The sequence below is a fragment of the Aureobasidium pullulans genome, assembly GCF_000721785.1.
Source record: "Aureobasidium pullulans EXF-150 unplaced genomic scaffold scaffold_5, whole genome shotgun sequence".
Lineage (NCBI taxonomy): Eukaryota > Fungi > Ascomycota > Dothideomycetes > Dothideales > Saccotheciaceae > Aureobasidium > Aureobasidium pullulans.
Window position 1 is genome coordinate 1,127,527 of NW_021941025.1, and position 25,383 is coordinate 1,152,909.

The 25,383-nt window shown below is 50.8% G+C and overlaps 9 protein-coding genes across 9 annotated transcripts; 5 read left to right on the plus strand and 4 right to left on the minus strand.

Moving 5' to 3' along the window:
• The first annotated feature begins 249 nt into the window (after nt 1-249).
• Nucleotides 250-6,485, plus strand: M438DRAFT_344080 (uncharacterized protein). Its single transcript, XM_029905134.1, has one exon. It carries the CDS (start codon nt 322-324, stop codon nt 6,430-6,432), a length of 6,111 nt encoding a protein of 2,036 aa, XP_029762851.1. The 5' UTR covers nt 250-321; the 3' UTR covers nt 6,433-6,485.
• Nucleotides 6,486-8,292: 1,807 nt separating this feature from the next.
• M438DRAFT_373198 (uncharacterized protein) lies at nt 8,293-10,298 on the minus strand (the record flags this gene model as incomplete). The annotated part of the gene is made up of 4 exons (XM_029908400.1): nt 8,293-9,201; nt 9,255-9,961; nt 10,030-10,087; nt 10,140-10,298. The coding sequence occupies 4 exons, from the start codon at nt 10,296-10,298 to the stop codon at nt 8,293-8,295; spliced, it is 1,833 nt and encodes a 610-aa protein (XP_029762852.1).
• Nucleotides 10,299-11,513: 1,215 nt separating this feature from the next.
• M438DRAFT_293366 (D-site 20S pre-rRNA nuclease) lies at nt 11,514-13,184 on the plus strand (the record flags this gene model as incomplete). The annotated part of the gene is made up of 1 exon (XM_029901815.1): nt 11,514-13,184. One exon carries the CDS (start codon nt 11,514-11,516, stop codon nt 12,795-12,797), a length of 1,284 nt encoding a protein of 427 aa, XP_029762853.1. The 3' UTR covers nt 12,798-13,184.
• A 66-nt stretch (nt 13,185-13,250) lies between these two features.
• M438DRAFT_373200 (ribosome biogenesis protein Nop10) lies at nt 13,251-13,779 on the minus strand (the record flags this gene model as incomplete). Its single annotated transcript, XM_029908401.1, has 3 exons — nt 13,251-13,276; nt 13,345-13,394; nt 13,655-13,779. 3 exons carry the CDS (start codon nt 13,777-13,779, stop codon nt 13,251-13,253), a joined length of 201 nt encoding a protein of 66 aa, XP_029762854.1.
• A 349-nt stretch (nt 13,780-14,128) lies between these two features.
• M438DRAFT_269796 (uncharacterized protein) lies at nt 14,129-14,590 on the plus strand (the record flags this gene model as incomplete). The annotated part of the gene is made up of 2 exons (XM_029900345.1): nt 14,129-14,306; nt 14,397-14,590. 2 exons carry the CDS (start codon nt 14,129-14,131, stop codon nt 14,588-14,590), a joined length of 372 nt encoding a protein of 123 aa, XP_029762855.1.
• A 185-nt stretch (nt 14,591-14,775) lies between these two features.
• On the minus strand, nt 14,776-16,295 carry M438DRAFT_269663 (tRNA-guanine transglycosylase; the record flags this gene model as incomplete). The annotated part of the gene is made up of 3 exons (XM_029900339.1): nt 14,776-14,968; nt 15,026-16,016; nt 16,091-16,295. The coding sequence occupies 3 exons, from the start codon at nt 16,293-16,295 to the stop codon at nt 14,776-14,778; spliced, it is 1,389 nt and encodes a 462-aa protein (XP_029762856.1).
• A 172-nt stretch (nt 16,296-16,467) lies between these two features.
• On the plus strand, nt 16,468-17,218 carry M438DRAFT_333556 (thymidylate kinase; the record flags this gene model as incomplete). The annotated part of the gene is made up of 3 exons (XM_029903619.1): nt 16,468-16,591; nt 16,644-16,752; nt 16,804-17,218. The coding sequence occupies 3 exons, from the start codon at nt 16,468-16,470 to the stop codon at nt 17,216-17,218; spliced, it is 648 nt and encodes a 215-aa protein (XP_029762857.1).
• An 89-nt stretch (nt 17,219-17,307) lies between these two features.
• On the minus strand, nt 17,308-18,648 carry M438DRAFT_269002 (uncharacterized protein; the record flags this gene model as incomplete). The annotated part of the gene is made up of 2 exons (XM_029900300.1): nt 17,308-18,322; nt 18,422-18,648. The coding sequence occupies 2 exons, from the start codon at nt 18,646-18,648 to the stop codon at nt 17,308-17,310; spliced, it is 1,242 nt and encodes a 413-aa protein (XP_029762858.1).
• Nucleotides 18,649-19,142: 494 nt separating this feature from the next.
• On the plus strand, nt 19,143-25,117 carry M438DRAFT_363827 (PLU-1-domain-containing protein). The gene is made up of 4 exons (XM_029907675.1): nt 19,143-19,854; nt 19,905-19,953; nt 20,008-23,527; nt 23,581-25,117. Exons 1-4 carry the CDS (start codon nt 19,456-19,458, stop codon nt 24,773-24,775), a joined length of 5,163 nt encoding a protein of 1,720 aa, XP_029762859.1. The 5' UTR covers nt 19,143-19,455; the 3' UTR covers nt 24,776-25,117.
• The last annotated feature ends 266 nt before the right edge of the window (nt 25,118-25,383 follow it).

The window sequence follows — 25,383 nt, forward strand, 5'->3', positions numbered from 1 at the left end:
TCTTGTAAGGTCTTGGGCTCCTATCTACGCCCTCTACGTTAGGCTTCTCCAACTACAGTCGCCTATCTACAAAAGCATTCAATACACAGTAGTCATCCGACCTCACTCTTACTGTTTTCTTTTCATTAGGTATCGAATCATGCACACAAGTTGTGTGACAAAATTTAGCACATGAAAGCCAAAAACGAGCGTCATTGTGACCCCACAAAGTTCAAAGAGCTTCAATTCTTCCCGATTGCAGCGGCTATTCACGAAGCTTGATACCCAATTCTCAATTGTGCTATTCTTTTCAGGTCGGCGATGTCGTGAGTTGCGGACAGTATGGAGATAATCCCTATATCGTCCTTGTCGCCCTTCACGGCGCTCCCCAACGGCGGGTTCAAGGCACTGGTCACTCTATTATGGCCTTTCTCTTCGGCAACCGGACAATGCGCTCTGCTGCTGGCCGACCCGGATGCGCGACAGCGACACCAGAAAGGCCAAGTACGCGTGCGGTTTACTGGACCTAGTGCCCGTCAGATCGCTACCTCTGGCGTTGGCATTGGCGACAGCGTGCAAGTCGCGCTCGTTGGCGCGCAATGGTTGACCGAGTCTGATACGGCTTTAGTCAAGACACCTGGTAAAAGTGTAGATGGCGAGCTCATATTCAAGAATCGCCTGCATATGACTGTCATACGCAATGGCAATGAGTTGCAAACAATCGACATAGACGAGCCTACCCAAGCCGCGTCACCGAAGCCTAGTATGCTACCACCGAGCACGCCCGTCGCAAAATCCAAACCTCGTTCCTCCTTCGATGCATACGGAGTCGCTGTATATTCTTCTCCTGCTTTTATGAAGCGTTTGCGATTGTCTGAAGGAGGCACATCATACTCGCCTGTACCCGTCTCTGAAGACGATGATCTGGATATTGTCGCATCACGCAAGAGGAGGAGAGTTTCATACAAGAATGTTTCTGAGTGGAAGTTTGATGCTCGAGAACCTTCTCCTGAGAAAGAACAAGATACGTCCTTGGAAGATGTCGATGCAGACGAGGAACCGGTCGCAGAAGCATCAATCGCTGCAGAGAACAGTAACGGCACCGATGCCCAGAAGAGCCAGGATGAGGAGATGCAAGATGCTGAACCAACAGAGGTTGCTGGTCAGCAGATTGCACAGCCCGAGGATGACGCTCAGAATGCCGAGCAACACGGCCAGGAGTCTGCTGGATCAGCCTCCTTGGTCGAGAACGCAGAGAAGGAGATGGTCGTGTCTGAAGCCAACTCGAATGCTGAAATCCAACCTCTAAATGTGAAGGAGCCCGAAGAAGCAGAGGTCGAGATGAGAGGCCAACAGTCCGCCGAATTTACGAAACAGCAAGGAACTGCTGTAGAAGGAGAACCTCAGATTGCTGAGGCTGACACAACCCTCGAAGCTCAGGCTTCTACCCGTCGTATGCCTCCTCCGACTTTGCCACATCTCAATGTCTTGCCTACCGAAAGCGAATTACTAGAACAAATGGCCCGGAACGTGGATAGACCTACAACGCCCATTCTGCAGCCATTGCTTACTGAGGGCTTACCTCTCCCATCACCATTTCCTACCAGCGCTCAAAAGATACCCTCGCCCGTATTCTCGAATGCTACGACGATGAATGAAGCTGCTGAGGCAGCAGCAACCGAGACCCATACATCATCTTCAGAACAGCAAAATATCGAAGTACCCACTCTAGTCAAGAGCGTTACTTCATCACAAGATGTAGCGAAGACTGGCACTAGTCCAGAAAATGCCACTGAGGTCACTCAAGAGCCCTCAGTCGTTCCTGAGCTACAGACGCAAAGCACAACAAGAAAGGATGCACCACTACCTGAGCCTGCGCCACCATCAAACAACGTAGAGGTCGATACCGAGTCCTCAGCGACGCCGGCGAAGCCTCGGACGATTGCGGATACCTACGATGGTTACGCTGGCGAAACTCAAGTTGTGCTGTCATCGGACAGCGAGGATGAAGACGATGATGATGATGCCGCATATTTCGACAACGCTCCCGCAGTTGGCTCATCACCAGCCTTGGCAGAGGCACAAATCAACGGACGTTCAAGAGAAAATCGGTTCGACGATGAGAACTCCGCAGAAGATGGGTCTGATGCCGATATGGACTCGTCCAGCGACGACTCGGATTCTGATGTCGCATCCTCCGTGTATAACTCTGAACAAATCGTAGCTCTACAAGAGGAAAGTGACCACGAAGAGCTTGTGGAGGAGCCAGATTGGGACTTACTACAAAACAAATTGGATCAAGAGGAGGCTGCCATCCGACAGTCAAGAGAAGACTTGACTGCAAGAGGTGGTGAGTTGACTGAAACAGCAGAGGACATGCACAGAGACGAGGGAGATGATGCTGTGATGCACGACGACAATTCTGAAATGGATGACGATATGCTGGCTAGAAGTGACGATGACAGCGATGATGATTCCGAAGGGTCAGGCTATTTCGACCGTGCTGTCATGCCCGAGACCGAGGAGAACTCTAGTGATGAATCAGAGGTTGAGATGGTGGATCAATCATATCACCCTTCGATCCCTGAACGCGATATGTATAGCCATCCCTTCGGTCTCGACGGCGCACAGGCTTCGACACAAACGAGAACAGCTCTGCCGTCTCAGGCAACGTCCGCGGAAGGTTCTGTAGCAGGAGACGAGACAATTGCATGGCGCGATAGAGATGCTGCTGTAGAGGCCCTTGGTCAGCAAGCTCAACCTCACCAGACTGCGCAAGTGCATCAGCAGCCACAACCTCCTCGAAACGTTCCGATACCCCTCTCGTCTAGACTCGAAGTCGTAGAATTGTTGGACGATTCTGAATCCGATGAGGAAGAGGAGGACGATGCGAACCCTGTCGTCCCCGTCCAACATGCAAAAGTGATACCAGAACCGGATGCTGCTCAGGAGACCATCAATTTCCTGCCTTCGATTGAGTTCGTCAATCATTTACTCAATAACAAAGAGAGGGACGCGCACCTCGTACAGACTGGACCGGCCACTGCCAGTATTCGCTTCGAGATCAGAAAGATCTCCGACCAAGCAAGCAATCAGACTACCAAGTGGACCAAGTTCAACGCTCTGAAAGCAATCTGCAAAATTGGAGTCAATGTGACAGGTGCGGCTGATACTGGAAACATGTTCGCTGAGGGTGTCAAGTATCGTCTGAAAGAGGACGAAGTACTTGTCAGTGCTTGTTGGAAGATTTACAACGAGTTGTCAAACGAGGAAAAGTATCATATGGAACAGCCACCGGACATGCTAGAATGTCTCGCGGAACTGGAAGAAAAGCGAGATTATTGCTTTGAGGGCTTCGCAGACTTCTTGAAACAATTCAGACAAACCTATCACCATCTGGCTGTTGAAACCAGAAAGGAGCAACCAGTCCAGCAGGCTGCACCTGCTCTTCTCGAAGTGGAGCCTCAAGTCACTCAAGAAGTCACTCACGAAGTTGCGTTACCGCCAACTATGGAACACAAAGACCAACAACTAAGCGCCGTGGACGAGGTGGTTGTGCCAACTGCTGCCGTCATCGAGGATAATACAGTCACGCCAGCCAGCCCTTCTAAGATGGCTACAGAGGAACTGGCTGAAGCTGAACAACCTCAAGTTGAGCATGATGATCAACCATCTATGGACGCTGAGGTGGCGCTTGCTGAGGCTGCTCAATTGGAAACATACGTGTTGCCACCTGGACCCTCTCCACAGTCCCAATCAGTATATGAGAATTCAGAATCTCAATTCGAGACTGCTGAAGATGAACCCGAGGCGATGAATGTCGAAGAAGATCGCGTCGAATATGTGAGCGAGGACGCAGGCGAACGTGAAATTGACCCGGCACTGCTCGAAGATCAAAGTGAAAGCGACTCTGCATCGTATCAAGGGCATGAGATTGATCCGGCTCTACTTCAAGACGAGGAGTACCATCACGAAATTGACCCGGCAATACTTGCAGACGGGAATGACTCACCTTCCGATGGCCACCCGACTCCAATGCAATTTGATGATGCCATGTCTGACGCACCCGAGCCAGACGCTTTCTCACTCGCTGACGACGACGAGGCTGGTGTGCAGAGCCAACGCGAGAGGGATGCTACTATGTTAGATGAATCCATGACAGACGAGCTTCCGGTTTCTCAGAATGACGAGCAATCTCTTACTCAGATGGATGAAGTTCCCATGAAGCTCGAGGTCCAACCAAGTGTTGAGACAGACCCTGAACTTCTTGGAACTATGAAGACCGAGGGCGCCCAATTAGAGGCACCTCCAGTATCTACACCAAGCCCAGAGGAGATACAGCAGATCAAAGACGAGATACGTCCAGTGTCAAGCTCTAGCTTCAAAACTCTTAGCCCAAGCCCGGGTATCCAAGCATCTCAATCCGTTGCTCCTTCAGCAACTCCTGGTAATGCGTCTCAACTGCTAGATCAGCCCATCGAAGAACTCGACCTTTCTCAGGTTGAGCCATCTTGGACTTCGCGTTTCTCGCAATTTTCTCAGTCCAGATCCTCACGTGCACATACCAGAAGCGAGACAATTCCTGACAGCGCCGACGAGGATGCCACAGACTTGGTAGCAGAAGGCAGCGAAGGGTCTAGTAGAGCTGCAAGCCCAGAACCCATGACTCAAGCATCTCCTAAAAGCACCCAGAAAGCAGCAAACGAAAACTTGGTCCAGCCATCACAAGAGTTGGGTACTGCTTTCTCACAATTCTCCAAGCAAGCCCATGGTCCTTCGGGATTACAGTCACAGCTTGTTACCATTGATGAGACACCACCTCCTGAAGAGGACGAAGCTGCAGATGAGATAAGATCACAAGCAGGTCTGGACGACGAACTGTTGGCAGACTATGTGCAAGGGCCGTTGAAGCCTGCGGAAATTTCGACGCCATCCAAGTTGCCGTCGATACCATCATCGACCCCGAGGAGCACGAAGAAGCCAGCCCGGCCTTTGACCTTGTTCAGGGGTCGAAAGTCAGTTGGTTCGCGACTTTCCATTGGTGGTAGTGAGCAGCAAGCTGGACAAGATGAGGTAATGCAGGACGCTCTTTCTGGTGATACGACAGTGCCTGCAACAACCGAAGTGTCAGGGGAAGGCACGATCGAGGGCAAGAAGCGGATCACCGAAGAAGTGGCGGAAGTCATGACTGGCATCGACACGGAAGGCACGACTGATCTCGACATGGAAGGCACGACCGGGGGCACTGCCGAGAGTGAGAAGCAGGTCCAGACTGACAAGGATCCCGGTTCGCTTTCTGATTCCCCTGTGACCGTGAAGGGTCAATCACAACCCGCACAACCTGCACAAAACGCGCCTGTTGACACGGAAGCCAAGAAGATCGTGCCTACCTCGACAGCTCCGGAGCCCGAGGTTTTTGTCGAACAGCCGCAAGTTTCTTCCGAAATTGTACAAGCTACCAGCAACTTCCAGCTCAAGCCTACACTCAAACCGTTTGCAGAGGTAGAAGCATCTCTGTTCGGCACGCCTGTTAAGAACAAAGCTGCGGCACCACAGGAACCTCAATCCGCACCATCACAAACCTGGCGTAACACACTCACATCCAAGATGAGTGATGTGCCTCTTATAGGCTCCTGGTTCACTCCCCGCCGCACCACTGTTGCGCAAAAAGCAGTCACCGAGCACAGAGCAACTACTTCCAGCACTTCGCTCCTCGAGGAGACACCAACCAAGGCTGCTCCTGCACCGTTGACTAAGCAAATTTCTCGTCAGAGATCGATCTCGCCTCCTCCACTTCAACGATATGCATCCCAAGGCACTTCGACATCTCTGTCATACTTTACTCCTCTGGCCGCTCTTCATCAACATCTGAACCAACAATCGTCTCTCATCGATATCGTCGCTGTCTGCACGACTTCGACAACAACAGCTGAACGTGCCAAATCCGGTCCCAAAGATTACTACACTACATTCAGAATTGTAGATCAACCTCTTCACGAATACAGCACTGCCTCGCAAACCACACCTGAAAATGATCAAATCAAGGACGTCCGAGTCGAGATCTTCAGACCTTTTAAGCAGAGTCTACCAAAAGCCGCGCCGGGAGATGTTGTGTTGCTCAGGGGTTTTGTGGTCAGATCTCGTGGTCACAAGAATTATCTGCTGTCTACTGCGGCCAGCGGTTGGTGCGTATGGCGTTATGACCAATCCCCTACCGCTTTGGGCTACGATGGCCAAGCAGAGGAAGACGACCGTCCCGTCTGGGCACGAAAAGGTGATACCCAAATAATCACCGAAGATGGCGTCAAGGAAGAGGTCACCGGTCCACCTGTCGAGATTGGAGACGAAGAAAGAGAAAAGTTAGTCATGGTCAGATCGTGGTGGGAAAATCTTCAGAAGGAGAAAACCAGTGAAGAGAGAAAAGACGAACCCGACGTCATCATGATTGATTAGACGATGAGAATATTTTGTACACAATCCAATCGACTGATTTTTACATTCCTCGCTTGACACTCCATTCCCTCCTTGCTTCACTTACATTACATACGTGACTGGCAACGTACTATGAAACTACTCCTCTCCCTGCAGATTATTTCTCTCACTCTCAAATATCGCTTCCCTATCGCCTTATGGGAAAACAACCCCCGGTATTGCAAAGAGCTCGCATGATGTGCTGCTGCTGTCGCTGCTCTATACCAAGCCTACTCGCACAAGCTAGCATCTTTACACGTAAAACCTCATGTCCTGGCTCTTCTCTCTTCGATAGCGAAAAGCGTTACGCGCCAAGTCGCGCGCTCGCTGTTAGATGCTAGAACAAAGGATATGTACGCTTTGACTTTCTTCCTATCTCTCCTGTCTGTGGTTCTTGAAAAGGGGTCTGCGCTGTTTCGCGCGTTTGTGGTTTGGGTGTTAAGGTAAGGGAGATGGACATTTCGACATTTTCCTTATGTACTGTATTTGTGCGGAATAGCATACTTTTAGGGAGGAGTCTATGTCTTGTCTCTTCTCTCTTCGATGATATTAAGCGCTCTGGTCGTTTATACTACTTGGATTTATCACATGTCTTACTTACTTGCAGGATTCAGTCCTCTAATTTAGACGATGTTTGCTCTAGACCTATCTTGTCATTTGTTTTCCATTTTATATGGTCATCTGCATTAACTCGTATCAACATAGCGATCTGCTCTTAATTAAAGCTCGTCTAAAGGGAGTTAAAGCTACCTATAATGAGCACACGAGGAAGGGAAGGATAAAGATAGATAAGACTTTATAGATCTTATCTTTCGACTAAAGAACAGCGAACATAAATCATAAGCATAAAGTCGAAATATCCTAACCTATATACCCTCTCCGTCTAGATAAGTATAAGACAGGTTGATATACACTTTATAAACATCATTCGACCTCCTACCTCCTATACTCCCATCCGGATTCGAAAATCAGAATCTAAGCTTTCAAGTAGACTTGCTGCACCAGGACGGTAGAGTGAAAGACGAGAAGAAGAGTGAATATAGCTTGAGCATTAGAAGCTTGATACTGGGATTAATCGTCGTGGTCCATGATTTTTTGATCTTCCAGAAGGTGATAGCGAAGCAATCAGTAATTTAAGATCATATAAGGTTGATAAAAAGGGACCGATGGTGATGCGAGAAGTTGTGTTTTGTTTTCAAGTTTGTTTTTCTTTTTTAAGTGTCTGTGTTGGAAGGAAGGAAGGAAGGACTGCTAAACGATGGAGATTGAACAATGAACACGCAAGAACACGCAGCGCAAGAGTAAAACAACAAAAATGGCAAGTACGATGATAAGGACCAAAAGCAATCAAAAAACACATACAATGAAACAACCTCTTTTATCGCATCGCAAGAAAGAAAAAAAAGAGATACTCCTCTCGCCCTCCACCTCCTTCCTGTCAAAATGCCTTGATGTTAGATATGTTGCCGGATCCTCTTCAACTCTCATACTCCCATTTTGTTGCAAGTGTCGTCGCGACACATACATCCACCTATCCCAACCCCCCCTTGCAATGCTCCGACCACCCCTACCTTGCCATCACCGGCAGACTAAGCGGCAAAATAAATAAAAATCCCACAATTTGTATAAAAGAATCAAAACCATCCCGATCACCCCACCGGCGCCGACGCTGACTGACATTGCAATTTGACCACAAAAGAGCAAAACCCATATTTTGTTACCCCCTGCTCCTTCCGAGATATTTGGTGTACATGGTCGGTAATTCGATACAATGACGGTTTTCTCTTCTAGTTGTTCCACTGGGTGAGATTTCCTTGTTGCATCTTCAAAGTCTTCACCACTCTATGCGGGAGACTTGGAAGGGTTTGCTCCGTTGCGGCGAGCATCGTCGGAGACGCTGAGGCCGCTGAGGCCACTGCTCAGGAAGGTGAACGGGTCAGGGGTGGCCTGCTCACCAGCGTACATACCGCCACCGTTGGAGAAGGACGAGTTGTTCTGTCCAGCAGAGAAGGCGGCCTCGGCACGGCTGTCGAAACCACCAGAGTGCATGCCAGCGTTGTGGCCGTAGGCAGAGCTCATAGCGGGGTAGGGGGAAGTTCCAGCACCAAGACCGGAGGGGAGAGCGTAGGTGGATTGAGGACCGCCGTAGCTCTGACCAGGGAAGTTACCGGCGGAGTTGAAGCCACCCTGCTGAGGAGCATAAGGGGCGGGTCCAGGAGTGCCGGCCATGGATGGAGGAGCCATTCCGAAGCCTTGGGAGCCATCCTGCTGGAAGTTGGAATCGGCGACCAAAGCAGCGCTTGCACGCGAAGCACCACAACGAAGACAGCTGACGTTCTTAGCAAAGTTGTGGTAGTTGCAGCCCTCAGCGCCACATCTCCAGTCTCCGGCACGGAAAGGAACGTGGGTGGAACCACCGCCGCGCATACCACCACCGCCGCCCATGTGGTGGTGACCCATGTGGTGTCCAGGAGGACCCATCATACCAGGGTGGCCGTAACCGTAACCGTACATCGGATCAGGAGCGGCCGACATGGCAGGGAAGCTGCATCTGAAGCAGGCAGTGCGGCGCTGGAAGTTGGAGAAGCCGCACGAAGGGCAGGTCCAGTCACCGGGACGGGGACGGTTCTTGCTGGGAGGGAAGGCAGTCAGGATGTCGGCGGCGCGGTCGAGAACACGCGAAGAGGAAGGCGAGACCTCGATGGCCTTCTCGTTGAGTGCACGGCCGTTCATGCAGAGGGACTCGGCGGCCTGGTATATGTTAGTCTTTTGTGTCAAGTATAGGGTTTCGGGATTCAGCATACCTCTTCGTGGGAGGAGAAGATGGCGAAACCAGTGCCGGTGGGCTTGTGCTGGTCAGGGGTACGGAGGGTCCAGAAAGCGATGGGTCTACCACCGAATTGGGTGAACCAGCTCTCGAGCTCAGACTGGGTAGTGTCATGGGGGAGACCGCTCATATGGAGGACCTTGCTGCGCTCAGACAGGAAAGCACGCACGTCGGCGCGGGCGTCCATGGGACGGGTGAGAACATCAGGATGCTCGTGAGGGGGTTGAGACTTGCGGATCAGACCGCGGAGAACTCTCGCAAGAGTGACAGCCTCCTCCATGGCACGACGGGGCGAGGCGGGAGCCAGAGCCTGCAGGTGGAAGGGCAGGTTGTGCTTGATGGGAGCCGAAGACTGGACGGGCTCAACCTCGAGGGCGGCACAGATGTTGGTCAGGGCGCTGGAGCCGAAGGGCAGCGACTCGGGGTGGTGTGCCTGCCATCTCTGGTACTCGGTGCGCAGATCGAAAGTGCGCGAGTGCTGCAGGTAGGGAGGGAGGACAACGGCCTTGTCGCGAGCCTCGCGAGGCAGCTGAACGCGGAGGTCCCAGGAGTCGAGAGTGACAAAGGCAAACTCGGAGTTGTTCTTGACGAGGTGCTCTTGAGCGAACTGGTCGAAGCGGTTGATGGCATCGCGGAAAGAGCCTGCATTGCGAACGTGCTCCCATGTGAGGGTTGTAAGGCTGGCTGCACAACGTGTCAATCAAGTTGCTTGTATTCTCGGTTACTCCCTCAAAGGCAGAGGCTTGTCTTACTGCAAAGTGGGGTGATGGGAGTGTTGACAGGCTTTACGAGAACGCTCTCACGGTGCAGCTTTGAAAGAGACGTCAGCAAGTATTCGTTCGTTGTGGAGGCTCCTGCCTACCTCGTCGCAGTTCTTGGAATCGAGTAGGATCCAGCCCAGCTCGATAACCTCTGCCGAATCCTTTGTCACATAGACACCATGCTCATCGCATGTGGTAGCTACGTGGATGACCACGTAGCGGTCGAGGCCACCGCCTGGAGTTGTTGGTGCAGAAGCCATTCTGCAAGGTCTTGTTCAGTGTTTAGGAAAACAAGGCTTCAAGGCAAAAAAGACAGGTCGTGGGAGCGAGAAAGTGTAAAGCTTCACGGGGTCAGTGAGCTCGTCGAGAGAGTTTCCAAGACCAGATGCTGCTCTGTTCACTCAGTCTTCACACTTGACAAGCCCCGCTGGCTTTGATTCTTCGCTAGCTCTCTCGAATGGAACCGTGCTTGGCCGCACTCCATACATCTGCCGGCTAATCCGTAGCTAGTTGCCAGTCGCTAGTTTATCTGATAATCAAGCCTCTGAAACAAGCCCTTCCACCTCGCTGAATTCCTTTTGTGCTGCCCAAAACTCCAGCTGACGCTCCCAGCTCTCATGGCTATTCCTGTTTCCCTGTGTTTCCCTTGTCTTTGTTTTTGTGAGACACCACACCGCCATGCTCCTTGGCCGCTCGTGGGCCGCCCGTCGACCCATGGATATTAAAAAATTGATTGGCTTCTGCACTACAATTCCTTCATGGTCCGGCTCATCCCGGCCTTCGATCGCATGTTTGGCACGCTGCCGACTTCTTCGGCTTCCTTGTGTCTGTTTGGGCTTTATGCAGCCGCTGCAATTGTGACACGACGTGCCTACATCTCGCGTGCGGCATGGATAAGCCAGATGTCACATTCATCCCTGCAGATACGTGTCTGCGCCAGCACTCGCTGCTCAGCACATACCATGACCGTACAGCCAAGGTTACTCTGTGCCATAGTCTAATCAAGCTTGTACGCGTCTTCGATGCTTTGGCGATACGATCATGTTTGAGACACATTGCTTTGTGCTTCATCGGACTTGCGAGTTGAAGGCTCAGGTTACTCGAATTTGCACATTCTTGAAATTGAGATGAACTCATTACAATTGGAGCTTGACATGCACCAGCGTAGGACATGAAGATGGTTGCTGCTGCTGGGTATCACAGCGCTTCCGAACATGTCATTTCACTGCAGCTATTCAAGGGATCTTGCTTTTGGCTCGTCTTGCCGACATGTATTCCTGCATTTGCAGACCAAAACAATGTCCTTAGAAAGTCGAGCTGATGCTAGGGAACGCACCCCCGGGGCCCGACTCCAGCGCCCGCTTCAACGTCTTGGCGCTTCACATGCAGGGTCCTTGGGCGTCAGCCAGATTCAGAAAAAAGTTGACCAGACTTTCTCGCGAAGACGACACTGAACAAGAAAAATGAACACAACCATGGAGTCGCAAAAGCCGGTACATACCATCGTCCTGGATACTGGTGCCATCATCCGTAACAACCCGACCGTTTCCACCCTTCTCGCGGAATCCGAGCAAATCGTCACAGTTCCCGCCATCATTACCGAAATTAGGGATGCTGCCACTCGCACGCGCGTAGAGACGCAACTTATGCCCTTCTTGACCATCCGTTCGCCGAACCCCGCCAGCATCAAGTTTGTGACCGACTTTGCGCGCAGAACTGGTGATTTGGATGTGTTGTCCAAGCCCGATATTCAGATCGTTGCACTTGCTTATGAGTTGGAGTGCGAGCGCAATGGAGGCGACTGGAGACTGAGAAAAGCACCTGGACAAAAGGGTATGAACGGAAAGCCCCCAGTCAAGGAGGAGCCTAAGGCTGAGGAGACCGAGACCAAGCAAGAGGAGGGCGCGGAGATCAAGGACGGGAAATCAGAGGCCACAACTGAGCAAGCTCAAGAATCAACCGACGCTGTCCAGCAAATCTCAGAGGACCTCGCTCAGACAAAGATCGAAGAGACCGAGCAGACTGCCACCCAAGTTGAGCCCACCTCAGACGCCCAACCCGCAGAGGCAACCCAACCCACCGAATCAGCACCCCAAGAAGCAGCAGAAGACTCCGGCGAAGACTCAGATGGCGGCTGGATCACCCCCTCCAACCTAAAAAAGCACCAAGAAAAAGACCTCTCGGGCAACACCTCATCCACCGGCGACCCCCAATCAATCCTCCAAGTCGCAACCCTCACCACCGATTTCGCCATGCAAAATGTATTGCTGCAAATAAACCTCAACCTCCTCTCCCCCACCATGCAACGCGTCAAACACCTAAAGACATACATTCTCCGCTGCCACGCCTGCTTCTGCACCACAAAAGAAATGAGCAAGCAATTCTGCCCCCGCTGCGGCAGTCCCACCCTCACCCGCGTCGCCTGCAGCACCTCCTCCAACGGCGAATTCAAACTGCACCTCAAGAAAAACATGCAATGGAACACCCGCGGCGACCGCTTCAGCATCCCCAAACCCGTACACGGAAGCGCCAACGGCCGCGTCCAAGGAGGAGGTAAAGGACATTGGGGCAACGAGTTGATCCTCGCCGAAGATCAAAAAGAATTCACCAGACATTACGAGCAGGAGAAGAGGAAAAAGGAGAGGGATTTGATGGATGAGGATTATTTGCCCAGTATCTTGACTGGAGATAGGCATAGGAATGGTGGGGGGAGGATGAGGGTTGGTGGTGGGAGAAATGTCAACTCCAAGAAGAGGTAGGTGTGGGCTTTCGATACGACATGACATGGACTTTTTTGCATGGCTGTGGTGTTCAAAAGGCGTTTCTTTTTTTGTCGACATGGAGAGCTTTCTACTAGCAGTCTCATGAACCATACGGAAATCTGGTATACACAAAAAGTGCTTTTCTCACACTTCACCATCATGATCATCAACCAGCATCTCGCTCCACAAGTGCAGCACGAAGTTCATGGAGTTTTGAAAATTTTGTGAAATTGTAGGCATTTTTGCTCTCGCAAAAAAACACCTTGAATGCTTTTCTTCCCTCTGCAGTCATCAAAGCAGCTGCCAATCATTCCCCCCTTGAATAACCCTTCCCAAAAAGAATGGTTCGTTGTAATTTATTGCGCCGTGGAACGCCCTTTTTTTTCTTTCTCTCCCATGGTACGAAAATAAAATGTGTTCAAATGTCCATCATTGCTTGGAAAGCGACGTCTATTGGCCGAGAACCTTGAGATCCTCTGTTTTTTGTTGTGTTAGTTGCTGTTTTGCGAGAGTGGAGTGGGTTGGAGGCGGTGGTATAACGTACTCTGCTGGGTGATGAGGAGACCGTAGCGCTTCTTGAGGGTGACGCGGTGTCTGTTGATAAAAAAAAAGTCAGCATTTTGTTTCGCATAGATTGTGTTGTTCTGTCGCGCGCGCTATTTCTGCCCTTCCTTCCAGAAATCTACTGCCATCGATTTCTGATGGCGAGTGTCGTGTGCCTTTTCTTTCACAGCTCAAGTCTTTTTGTCCATATTTCGCATTGTTCTTGTCTTCTCTTCCTGCCTCGTCTTTTGTTTTTTCGATCTTCCACAGAGCGCTGCGCGATAGATGTAGAGGTATTCTCGAATTCTTACCTCGAGTACTTGTCATCGGGCGAGAAGCGAGCAGGGTGTGCGGATTTGGTGACCTCGGCGCCCTGGACCTTCTTCAAGGTGTAGACGCGCTTGCCCTGGTTGTCGAGAGTGTACATCAAATGCATATTGACGGTTGGATGTGTATCTTCGTGTGAGGGTGTGGGAAAAAGAGTGACGTTTGGTCGTTGGTCGGATGGTCGCTGGTTGTTCGAGGAAAAATTCGTGGATTTGGCGGTGATTGAAGCTTTTGCGGAGGACGGATGGTGGATGGAAAGGTGGTCTGTGCGTGGGGGGAATGCTTCCAGCTGGTCTTTGATGGTTGGATGACTACTATATACCACTTCTAACACTTTCTACCACTTCCCTCGAATACAAACCTCAAGACTCGGGACTGCAAACTCCAACTCACAAACCCCCAAGCATCGAAGCTACAAATTCACACACGAAACGAAACACACAACATAATCGCAAACCATGAAGACACCATCACCACCATCACCACTATCCATCCTCTTTACAACCCTCCTCTTCATCCTTCCCGCACTCGCCCAATTCCAATTCTTCGACCAAATGTTCAATCAACAGCAACAGCAACAACAACCTCAAAATGCCGGTAGCGATTCGCTTTGGTATAGGCAACAATATGATGCTGGTGAGTTGCGCCCTTTGCCCATCTACCCTTCTGCCCTATACCACTCCTACTCTACTTCCGGAACAAGATGCTGATTAGAGCTTCTCACAGTCCATTGCGATAAATACCTATGCCCTCAAACCCTGAGTTGCGTCCACTATCCTCACCACTGTCCTTGCGCGTTCCCGGAGTTGGAAGATAAAGTGGAATTGGATGATGGGAGTATGATTTGTGTCTCTAAAGGTGGGTACAAGGCTGGAGAGGCGGGGAGGAAGATCCAGTTGGCTAGGAAAGGGTTATTGTAAAGAGCCAAGAGACGGAGCAAGATTGGGGGATACAGAGGTTTATGACTACACGATGGTGGGTGGAGGGTATAGACGATTGCGAGAGAACGTTACATTGCATAGCCGGTCTATGGTGTGTATTTCTGCTTGTATGGATACAGCTCTTGACATGTTTTGAAATCCAAAATCTATCCTTCTCCAAACCTTCACTCTGCCTTTTCTGCAAAACCGACCTTTTCCAGATCTTCTGCCATGGCATCAGGGCCCGGTACAGGAACTGATCCCTTCTCCACAATCTTCTCACTCTGATCGCCCTTCTTGCCCTTGTACACTGTAAACGGCGCAGGATTTCTCTTACGCTCATTAGGCCCCTCTGATTTGAACTGATAGCCTCTCAGTCTATAATCACGTCAGCATCATCTCAAATAACTATCAGGTTCATTGAAAATCACTTACCTAGGACCACGACCACCAGTCTCTGGAAACTCTGGCTCGTAAACCCGTTCAAAGTCTGCAACATCCTGTTCGAAAGTCCCTCTTTCGATACTCTCGCGTACACCTTGGAAAAATTGATCCATGACTTGATGGTTGTGAATCTGCAGCAAGACCCAAGCTAGCATTTCCTTTGCTGAAAGTAAATGTTGGAGGAATGCGCGATGGTGATTTGTGCATGCGTAGCAAGGGCATCCTTCCCGTAGAGCCGAGACATCTGTTGCGTGTGCGGTATCCCACATATCTACGCCTAGAGGGAGAGGTGAGTCTGGTGAAGGGTTGGCGACAGGGAAGCGGATGTCCAAAGCTATCCCGGCGTCTGTTACGCTGCTGAGGAATGGGAGGGTGGTGATGTCGATGCCGTGGGAGATATCCTGAAGCACTGCGCGTGGATTGTTCGGTTCCGTTAATCCCAGACGAGGGAGATGCTGCAGCTCTGCGGGCAGGTCGGCCATGGAGACTGTAGAGTAGATGGCCAATCCATGGATATCGTTCACCATATCCTCCAGATGATCGGTATAATATCTTTGCGCATCGCAGGACAAAGGCAGCAGTGGCGCATATAACATCGGTTGTTTAGATGCTTGTTCTTTGGCAGCCACAGCTCTTTCTTGCACATGCGCTTGCATCCATCTTGCTGTTCTATCCGTGATCTTGTCGATTTTCTTGTAGCTGACTTTGTAGTAGCCGTATGGGATATCTCCTAGTCCGACAACGATATCCGGATCCAGCGAAGAAGTCAAGCTTCTGAAAGTGGTGGCCTGAAGCTTCGTGAAGCCGAATGCAGTCATGATGGCCATTTGAGCATCGGTGCTTGCTCCTGGTGAAGGCACAGGTGGTGAACGGCGGGCTCCAAGAACCAAGAGGTGGTTATCGGGAGTAGCGGTGTATGCTCGCAATCTTGATGTTCCATTCGGCGGGTTGTACTTGAGGATTGGGGTACCTTTTTCTACGACTTTTATTTCTTTTGGTGAGCACACTTCGGTCAGCTTCGCTGTTCGGCGATAGATTTGGACGGGTATAACGTACAATCTTCCACTGCCATATATGCGCCGCGGATATCGGTATGTTTGACTACATTGTCCTGAGTCAAATGTGGGATGGCTCCTCTAGATGCCAGAGCCAGGTAGTGTGGTGTTTTGATAGGTTGACGATTTGGTAGATTGAGCAATCCAGTCCTTGCAGCATTACCAGTGGATGCTCTAGTGATACTAAACATGTTTTCTTCGGACATTCCTTCACTATCCATGTTTACATGTCTTGCAGATCAGGCTTCGTGAACCTTGAGATGATTCAAAGTGGTTCGCCAAGAGAACAGTTCACAGCGCGTCCCTTCGCGTCTCACGTGTAAATTGATTTATCGACCACAACTGTTGAACTTCTTCCTTTACAATCTCGAAATTAAAATGGCTCGTGGAAAGTTGATCGTGTTTGAAGGTTTGGATAGATCGGGGAAGTCGACACAATGCGAAAGGCTAGTGTCCTACCTTACCGAGAAGGGCGTGCCAGTAAAGCATCGCCGGTTCCCTGGTATGTGGTAGCAGTTATTTGGCACATCACACACGAACTCATGATTTGGCAGACAGAACAACTCCAATTGGTCAGATGATCAACAACTATCTGCAGGGCCAGACTGAACAGGAAGATCATGTCATCCATCTGCTGTTCTCTGCGAACAGGTGGGAAGCAGTGTACGTATTTGAGACTCTACCTTGTCATAAGCAGCTGCTGAACGTGAGCAGACCATCGATAGAGGCAGACATCAATGCCGGAATCACGGTCATCATTGATCGATACTACTACTCCGGCTGTGTCTACTCAGCAGCAAAGAACAATCCCAGTCTTAGTCTCAGCTGGTCCCGTCATCCAGAGGAAGGCCTTCCCCGTCCTGATCTCTGTTTGTTCCTTGACATCTCCGCCGAGGACGCCGCTAAACGAGGTGGATGGGGTGAAGAGCGCTACGAAAAGCAAGAGCTCCAAGATCGTGTTCGTCAACTCTTTGCCGATATGCGAGCGACAGACGATGGATCTGACTTTGTGACCATCAATGCTGGTCAGAGTCTTGAAGAGGTTGCAAGCGCAATTCGTCAGCATGCTGAATCTTGCATCGAGGCAAAGCTTGATTCGAGCCCTCTACGGCGCATTCAGCCGTGGTGAACAGTCCTGTATCGTGCGCCCTGGCGAACGATGGCGAAATGCTTGGATGTGAATGATGCTGACTGGCTGGCTTATCAAGACTTTCCGGCTCACTCGATGACTTCGGCCTCGTCCCAGTCGCTGTCTTCGATGACCTCTTTGCGCTTCTTTGCAGAGGAGCTTGCTGATGCGACAGCTCCAGGTGTGGCTTGTTCGTCCAGCTCATCGACGAGCTTCCATTCGTCGCCACCTGACGGCGTAGCTTGGATGTTTTCAATGTCTTCATAATCTGACTGCAGCAAAACATCGTCGAGATCAATCTCGGCATCACTTTCTTCAGCCAAGACATCAGGCTCATCCATATCTTCGTCATCTACTACTGCAACGCTCTTAGCCTCTTCCTTCGCGTTCTTCTTACGCCTTTTCGGTTCCTTGAAAAGAGCTGCGACTTCTTTTTCGCCACGAATTCGTAAGCTCAGATCCTTAACCAGGTCGGTCCAGTTCAGGTCCGACTTGCAAGAAGGGCAATTCCCATGTGTTGGAACAACCGCGTCTTGTGCGCCATACTCGCCTTTGATGAAGTGGCTTGAAAGACAACCTACATGGAAGATTGTGTTGCAGCCCTTGTTGAAACAGACAAGCGCTATCTCCTTTGCAGAGTCGAGAGTGGAGCGGCAAATAGCACAACTGTTGTTTGGTGCCACGAGCAGTTTCTGGCTCTTTTCCAAGGTTGTCTTCATGTGTTGGTATGTTGGGTCGATTCTGTGGATTCCGACTGGTTCCAGGGGATCTTCTTCCGAAGTGGTCTTCTGCTGTAGCATAGATTCGTCCATCTCAACCTCAATACCTTGTCGAATCACTTCAGGCATGTTCACGGTCCATCTATGCCACATTTTGTACACATCTTCGGCGAAGAATTTGACGTGGAGTGGCCAACGCTCAAAGCTCTTCGCACGCAAGAGGATGTGAAGGTTCGCAAGCTTATCATGCATAGACATGCGAGGGCGACCAGCTCGCTTACGCACTTTTCCACTTCTTGGTGAGTATTTTTGTTTTGTGTTTGCCTGGGTGATACGCTCATCTGGTGCAATGTGTCGTGTTTGATGTGTATTCTGCCATGCCCACCTAGAAGATTTTGTTAGACGACATTTTATGAGCTCGAGCGAATTCGTTGCTGTGATTTGTTGACAGATAAACAATGAATCGAGACAGAAGTCAACTTACTCGAATTGTAGAGCAGCGATTTTGGAAGGGAATCCGGTTACAAGACAAGTCATCTCCCATGGTCGCAGTGTATCTCTCGAAGTCCTCACAGCTCCACCTTTGGCAATTCCGTTGTGTTGCTTCAAACGCCTTACGGGATGTGGCGTGCTTCCAACATAGAGATTTTGATGGCGGACCGTAGAACGAAGGAGATAGCAGGCATAGAAAGCAGGTATGGGCCTGTCCATCTCAGAATTGATAACAATGTACTAAGACTTGATGTGACAAGAATATGTTTATCAAGTCCCAAAGACCGAGTTTACTGCATGGGAGATCTCGCCGACCAAAATCTGCGAGGTGAGACAGAGAAGCATGTGATTGGCTGACAGAGCGGGAACCCCGGGTGCAGATCCCTTGTGCGTCGGTGTGCGGCAAATCTGACGACGTATCTTGGATGCGAATTGCATGGAATCGCATGAAATAGAGAAGACGGATCTTTGAGGTGAAAGCGTTGTTGAAATAGTGTAACGGTTGACAAAGGCGAAACAAGTTCACAAAGGCAAAGGTAAAGACTTGATATCGGGTGGAGGATTCAAGAACAGGGCAGACGATTTATCGCATTTCTGGCATCACGCGGCTCACGGGGAAGATTGACTTTGGCCAAGCATCGGGAGACCTGTGGCTCGTCCCTGCCGTATTCACATCCGCTCTGCACCTGCTTTCTCAATTTCAGAAGTGCCCTCTCTTGTTCGGATCAACAGCCTTAAGGGCGACCAGCAGACCTTATGTTCAAGCACACACGACAGTAACCATCGTTCCTTAGTCATCAGCCTGATTCGGCCCCTTCCTCGAGCGTTGCGGCCTATATCAGAAATTCGGTCCGCTCGCCCTCTCCAGATTCGCTCCACAGTCGAATGTGCCAGCTGCAGCACCACCCTTCCACCCTCGCCGCCGCTCCTTAATCCCGTCATACACCAACACTCCTGCGATCGAGTCGCCGAATAATAATTCCGTTCCAACCATCGCTATAATCATACCCACACACCTTCTCGCGAATGGTGGTCCCACCAAGCAGCGGAGGAGCTGCTGCTGCCTCTTCAGCAAGTCGCCCAGCTGCTGCCCACAACAATGCTGGCCCTTCGAAGGCCAAGTCGGCCGCCCATACGCCCAGTGTGACAGTCGGTAACGCGCCGATGCCACTGAGTGCCAGACGCTCTGAACCCCTGGACTTAAATACCGTAGAGCGGAGAGGACAACCAAATGCTGCGCCGGAGATCACAAAGAGGAACAGACTGCATGGCATCCTCGAAGGTCCTACCTTCAGACCTACTGAGGAGGAATTTCGTGATCCCATGGCATACATGCGCAAAATTGAGCCCGAAGGTCGTAAATATGGAATCGCAAAGATCATCCCTCCTGATGGCTGGCAGATGCCTTTCGCCATCGACACATCAGTGCGTTTGAGATGTATCTACTGTCGTGTCCTTGCTAACACAATCAACAGAAGTTCCATTTCCGTGTGAGACGTCAAGAGTTAAATTCTGTCGAAGGAGGTGAGTCGCACAATATCTTACCAGCTTTCAGGATCAGGGCTGACATTGACCAAGGAACACGAGCAAATCTGAATTACCTGGACCAGCTCTCGAAATTTCACAGGCAACACGGCACTAACCTCAATCGTTTTCCCAGTGTGGATAAGCGACCGCTCGATCTCTACAAACTCAAAAAGGCTGTTGAGGCCAGAGGAGGATTCGAAAGAGTTTGCAAGCAGAAGAAATGGGCTGAGATTGGTCGCGACCTGGGATACAGTGGCAAGATCATGTCTAGCCTCTCGACATCTCTCAAGAACTCGTATCAGAAATGGCTTCAGCCGTACGAGGACTATCTACGTGTCGCAAAGCCTGGTGTCCAACATCAACTGGAGCTGGAAAACGGAGGCCCTTTCACCCCTTCTCCGGGTACTTCGCCACTTAAGATTTCGCAAAATAACACCCCGAACGGCGAAACCACTCCGGCTATGCGTGCATCTGCCTTGTTGAATGCATCCCTAGATGCAGGAGCTCCTGTGGTGCAGCAAACGCCAGTCAAGCCAACACCCCCAGCGCCAGCTCCGGCTCCGGCTCCTATTCAAGGCTTTACTCCAGTCAATGGAGGATTCACCTCAGTCAACCGTCCTTCGGGCTTCACTCCCGTAAATGGACCGAATGGCATCCACGCGACACCCGAGAATCCGCGTTCAATACCCAAAATCAACATGGATAGCCCTCGGCTTCTTGAAACCAACACTCCAACTCTGGAGCCAACCAATTCTGCGAAACGTCCATTGGGTGATGGTGCAGATAAGGATACGAACGGAGATGTAGACGGCTCTGGCCGACGCAGCAAACGAATCAAGAGAGAGCCAGCTCCAACAGTAGCGGGCTCGCACATGCACCAACCTAGGACGTCGACGCCGAGATTTGTTCCAGCCCGGGAACGTAGCAACTTTCCTCCCGGAGAGGCTTGCGAAACTTGCGCAAAGCCGGAAGACCCAGGATTGCTTCTGATTTGCGACAGCTGTGATTGTGGTTATCACGGCGCTTGTCTTGAGCCTCCCGTGAAGATGTCACAACCGGAGAACGATTGGCATTGCCCTCGTTGTCTTGTCGGAACAGGAGAATTTGGTTTCGAAGAAGGCGAGGTATACTCGCTTCGCGCATTCCAAGAGAGAGCAAACAGATTCAAGGAGAATCATTTCGCGGAGAAAATGCCATTCGATCCAATCCTCAACAAGAGAAGGGCTGTCAATGAGGACGATGTCGAGCGCGAGTTCTGGAGGCTTGTTGAGAACATTACCGAAACAGTCGAAGTCGAATATGGTGCTGATATTCATTCAACTACCCATGGAAGTGGTTTCCCAACGATCGAGAAACAACCCCGCGATGCATATTCGACGGATCCCTGGAATCTGAACGTCCTTCCTCTATACGGCGAATCATTGTTCAAGCACATCAAGACGGACATCTCGGGAATGACAGTACCTTGGCTCTACGTCGGCATGGTATTTTCTACGTTTTGCTGGCACAATGAGGACCACTATGCGTACTCGGCCAACTACCAACACTTTGGAGCGACCAAGACGTGGTATGGTGTGCCTGGAGAAGACGCTGAGAAGTTCGAAAACGCCATGCGTGAAGCTGTGCCGGAACTGTTTGAGACGCAGCCAGATCTTCTGTTCCAGCTGGTCACTTTGATGCCCCCAGAGAAGCTGCAGAAGGCAGGCGTGCGTGTATATGCTATTGATCAGCGTGCAGGCCAAATGGTCGTCACATTCCCTCAAGCATACCACGCTGGCTTCAACCACGGCTTCAACCTCAATGAAGCTGTCAATTTCGCACCTGTTGATTGGGAGCCCTTCGGAGAAAGCGGCGTGCAAAGACTTCGTGATTACCGTCGACAGCCGTGTTTCTCTCATGATGAGCTGTTGTTGACAGCCGCTTCTCGCGATCAATCGATCAATACCGCCAAATGGCTTGCTCCGGCGCTTGAGAGATTGCTTGAAAAGGAGCTCGCCGCCCGCAAGCATTTCCTCGAACAGCCCGATAACTCCGAGCCAACTGACGACACATATCAGGGTGACAGGTATACGAACAAGCCGGAAGTTTTCACGGAAGATATGGACGAAGAAGAATATGTCTGCAGCTTCTGCAAGTGCTACAGCTTCCTCTCACGATATGTGTGTCAGAAGTCAGGTAAAGTCATGTGTCTGCTACATGCAGGTGCATACGAATGCTGTGACTCGAAAGAATCGGATCGATACTCGAGCTCAGCTCATGACCATATCCTCTCTCTTCGTATGACCGACAAGGAGCTGAAGTCGATGGTGCAAAAGGTCGTGGATCGAGCTAAGCTTCCCGAGGCTTGGGCGCAGAAGGTTGATGATTATCTTGGTCAAGAGCCTCGTCCGTCACTCAAGATCTTGCGTTCTTTGCTCAATGAAGGTGAGCGCATCCCCTTCGACATCCCACAGCTCGCAGATCTCAAGCGCTATGTTGAGCGTTGCAATGAATGGGTGGAAGAGGCCACCATCTACATCACTCGCAAGCAGCAGAACAGAGCTAAGGGAAAGGCTTCTCGTAAGAAATCCGCAGTCGCTGAGACGGAGGACCGCGACAAGGAGCTCCGTAACTTCGAAAACATGCAAAAGCTGCTCGCTACAGCCGATGAGATCCATTTCGATTGCCCAGAGTACAAAACTCTGCGTGAGAGAGAGACCGACATCAACGACTTCAAAGCCAAAGCCGTTGCTATCTGCATGGGTCAGTCACACCACCCACGATCCACACAAGAGATTGAGGAGGTGTTCGAAGTCGGGAAGGGCCTTAATATCGACCTTCCCGAGCTCGAGAACCTGGAGAAGCTGCTGAACCATGTCAAATGGCTTGATGAAGCTCACACTCGTCGCGTCCAATTCCAAACGCTCCAGGATGTTGATGTCTTCATAACCCGTGGTCTAGAGATCGGTATTGCCGAGACGAATCCGCATATCGTCCGTTTGCGTGAATCCAAAGTCCAAGGTGAGCTTTGGGAGACCAAGGCTAAGGAGATTATGGCTGTTGAGAACGTTCATTACCAACAACTGGATGCTCTTTCCAAACAGGCAGCTGGTTTGCCTGTCACTGCAGAGACTCTTGCCAGGGTCGATGCGATACTCAAGAAACAGCGCGAGGCTCAAGAAAAAATCCTTGCACTCTACCAACAAAGCAAGAGCCCCGACTTCAGATCACGACCAATGTACAAAGACGTCAGGGATGTCATGGCAGCTCTCGAAGAACTGAACAGCAAACCTGCTGGTACAGTCGACCTCGAGAAGGAGCAGCGCCGCCACGAAGACTGGATGCGTCGTGGAAAGAAGCTGTTCGGCAAAGCCAATGCGCCACTACATATTCTGCACCAGCACATGAATTTGGTGAAAGAGCGAAACGATGCATGCTTCGAGCTCCGCGATAAGCCTAGAATGCCTGTCGAGCCTTCCTCGAGGGAACATACTCCGGAGGCAGACGGTAAGAACAGCTTCCCGGATGTCTTCTGTCTTTGCCGTAGACCAGAAGCTGGTATGATGATTGAGTGTGAGCTTTGTCATGAATGGTAAGTTAGAGTCGTTGTTTCAATTATATATCGCACAACTAACACATGTTTAGGTACCACGGAAAGTGCTTGAAGATCGCTCGTGGAAAGGTCAAGGAAGACGACAAGTACACTTGCCCTATCTGCGACTGGCGTTTGAAGATTCCTAGAGATGCTGCTCGCCCAAAGCTCGAGGAACTCATTTCTTGGCAAGACGAGTTGGAAAGCCTGCCTTTCCAGCCCGAAGAAGAGGACACTCTCACAAGCATCATCGAGACTGCCCAAGCCTTCAGAGATTACATCAGACCTTATGTCAACCCTCTGACAGTCTCTCCGGACGAGGTGACTACGCTTCGCTTCTACCTCCGAAAGGTCGAAGGCGCCGATATTCTCCTTGCTTACGAGACCAACTTCCTGCGTCAAGAACTTCACAAGTCGGCACCTGTAGCCCCTGAGGCTCCACCAGTCATTGACTCCTCCGCGTCCACTCGCAAGCCTCGCCCAACAAAGCAACAGAAGCTCATGGCGTCGCTTGGAATCACCAACCCTGATGATCTTCCACCTCAGTACAAGATCAAGCCTCATAAGCGCAAGGGCAGTGAAGCACATCACAAGCCACCTCAGCCCTTGCAACCTGCTGGCTCCCCCGCCGCTCACACGCCGTCTAGCATATCGACAGCGACGCCTGGTCCTCCTAGCAGCAGACCAAGTTACGTTCAGCACACGCCGTCGTTCAGCTACCCATCTCAGAGTCAACCTATGGCTACTTCGGGTTTCCGTGATTCCCCGTTGTTTGCACCCTCGTCGTTCGGATTGCCACCACTTCGTACTCCGACCGAGCCTTCTCATACTGTCAATCCAGCACAGTTCGCTTCGCACAGCTTCACATCTCGCACATCTACGCCACCCCAGCCAAACTTCTCAATACCACCGCCACCAGAACATCCTCCGATGTTCAGCACAGGCATGAATCTTGACCCTGCACTCTTCACCGCAGGTGGAGCGATGTTCGACAAACGACCAAGCTCGTCTGGAAGTCCTAGACTGGTGCATCCCGAGGCAAGTCCGGTCTTCAGTAGTCCGCGCACGAGTGAGAAGCATGCCAACCTCGACTCCATCTTTGCGGATATGGTCCATAACGACGACGACCATGCGACTCTGGGTCATGAAGGCGAGAATCAGTTGGCTGGCGAGGCCTTTGCTGCCGGTGGACACGACCAGGATCATCCAGATGAAGCACACATGGATGAGTTTGTGAACAACGAGTAGCATTACGATCATGATGCTCACCAATGGTCTCAAACTCGATAACGGCGTCTCTCTTTTCTTTCTTCTTTATCTTTCTATTCTCCGCAATGGTGGCATATCGCTATTGGTTGTATCTCTTATTTTTGTGGTTTGCTCAAAAAGGAGTTTAATGGATCCTGGGAGGAAGTCACAGGCTTGGAGGATGGCTCTCATCATGTGGGTTTGGTTGTACGATAACCTGCCGTTATTGCTTCGATTGTTTGTCTTTTTACTTTGCTAGCTTACTTCTCTATTCTGTCTGAGGACCGATAGATGTTGCTCTACAATTGCACGAGACCTTTGATCTCATACCGTTAGCCCCCTCTAAGTGCCTCTGGCGATTGCGCGAATTTGGTTATGTGGAATGTGAAACGTGTCACCCTGTTCATCACTTTCCCAACCCATACTGAGAGCAGAGCGAGGCGACAACAAACGTGCGGCTTTCGCATCAGCATCTTGTTCTCTGTTCTTATGACAAATGTCTCATTCGTTCTGTTCTGTCTTTCTTTATAGGGGAGTTGGCGCTCGTTATTTTGGAAACAAACCGTGGTGTCGCCCAGCGTGTTTTCTGATGGCTTCTTTCACATGAA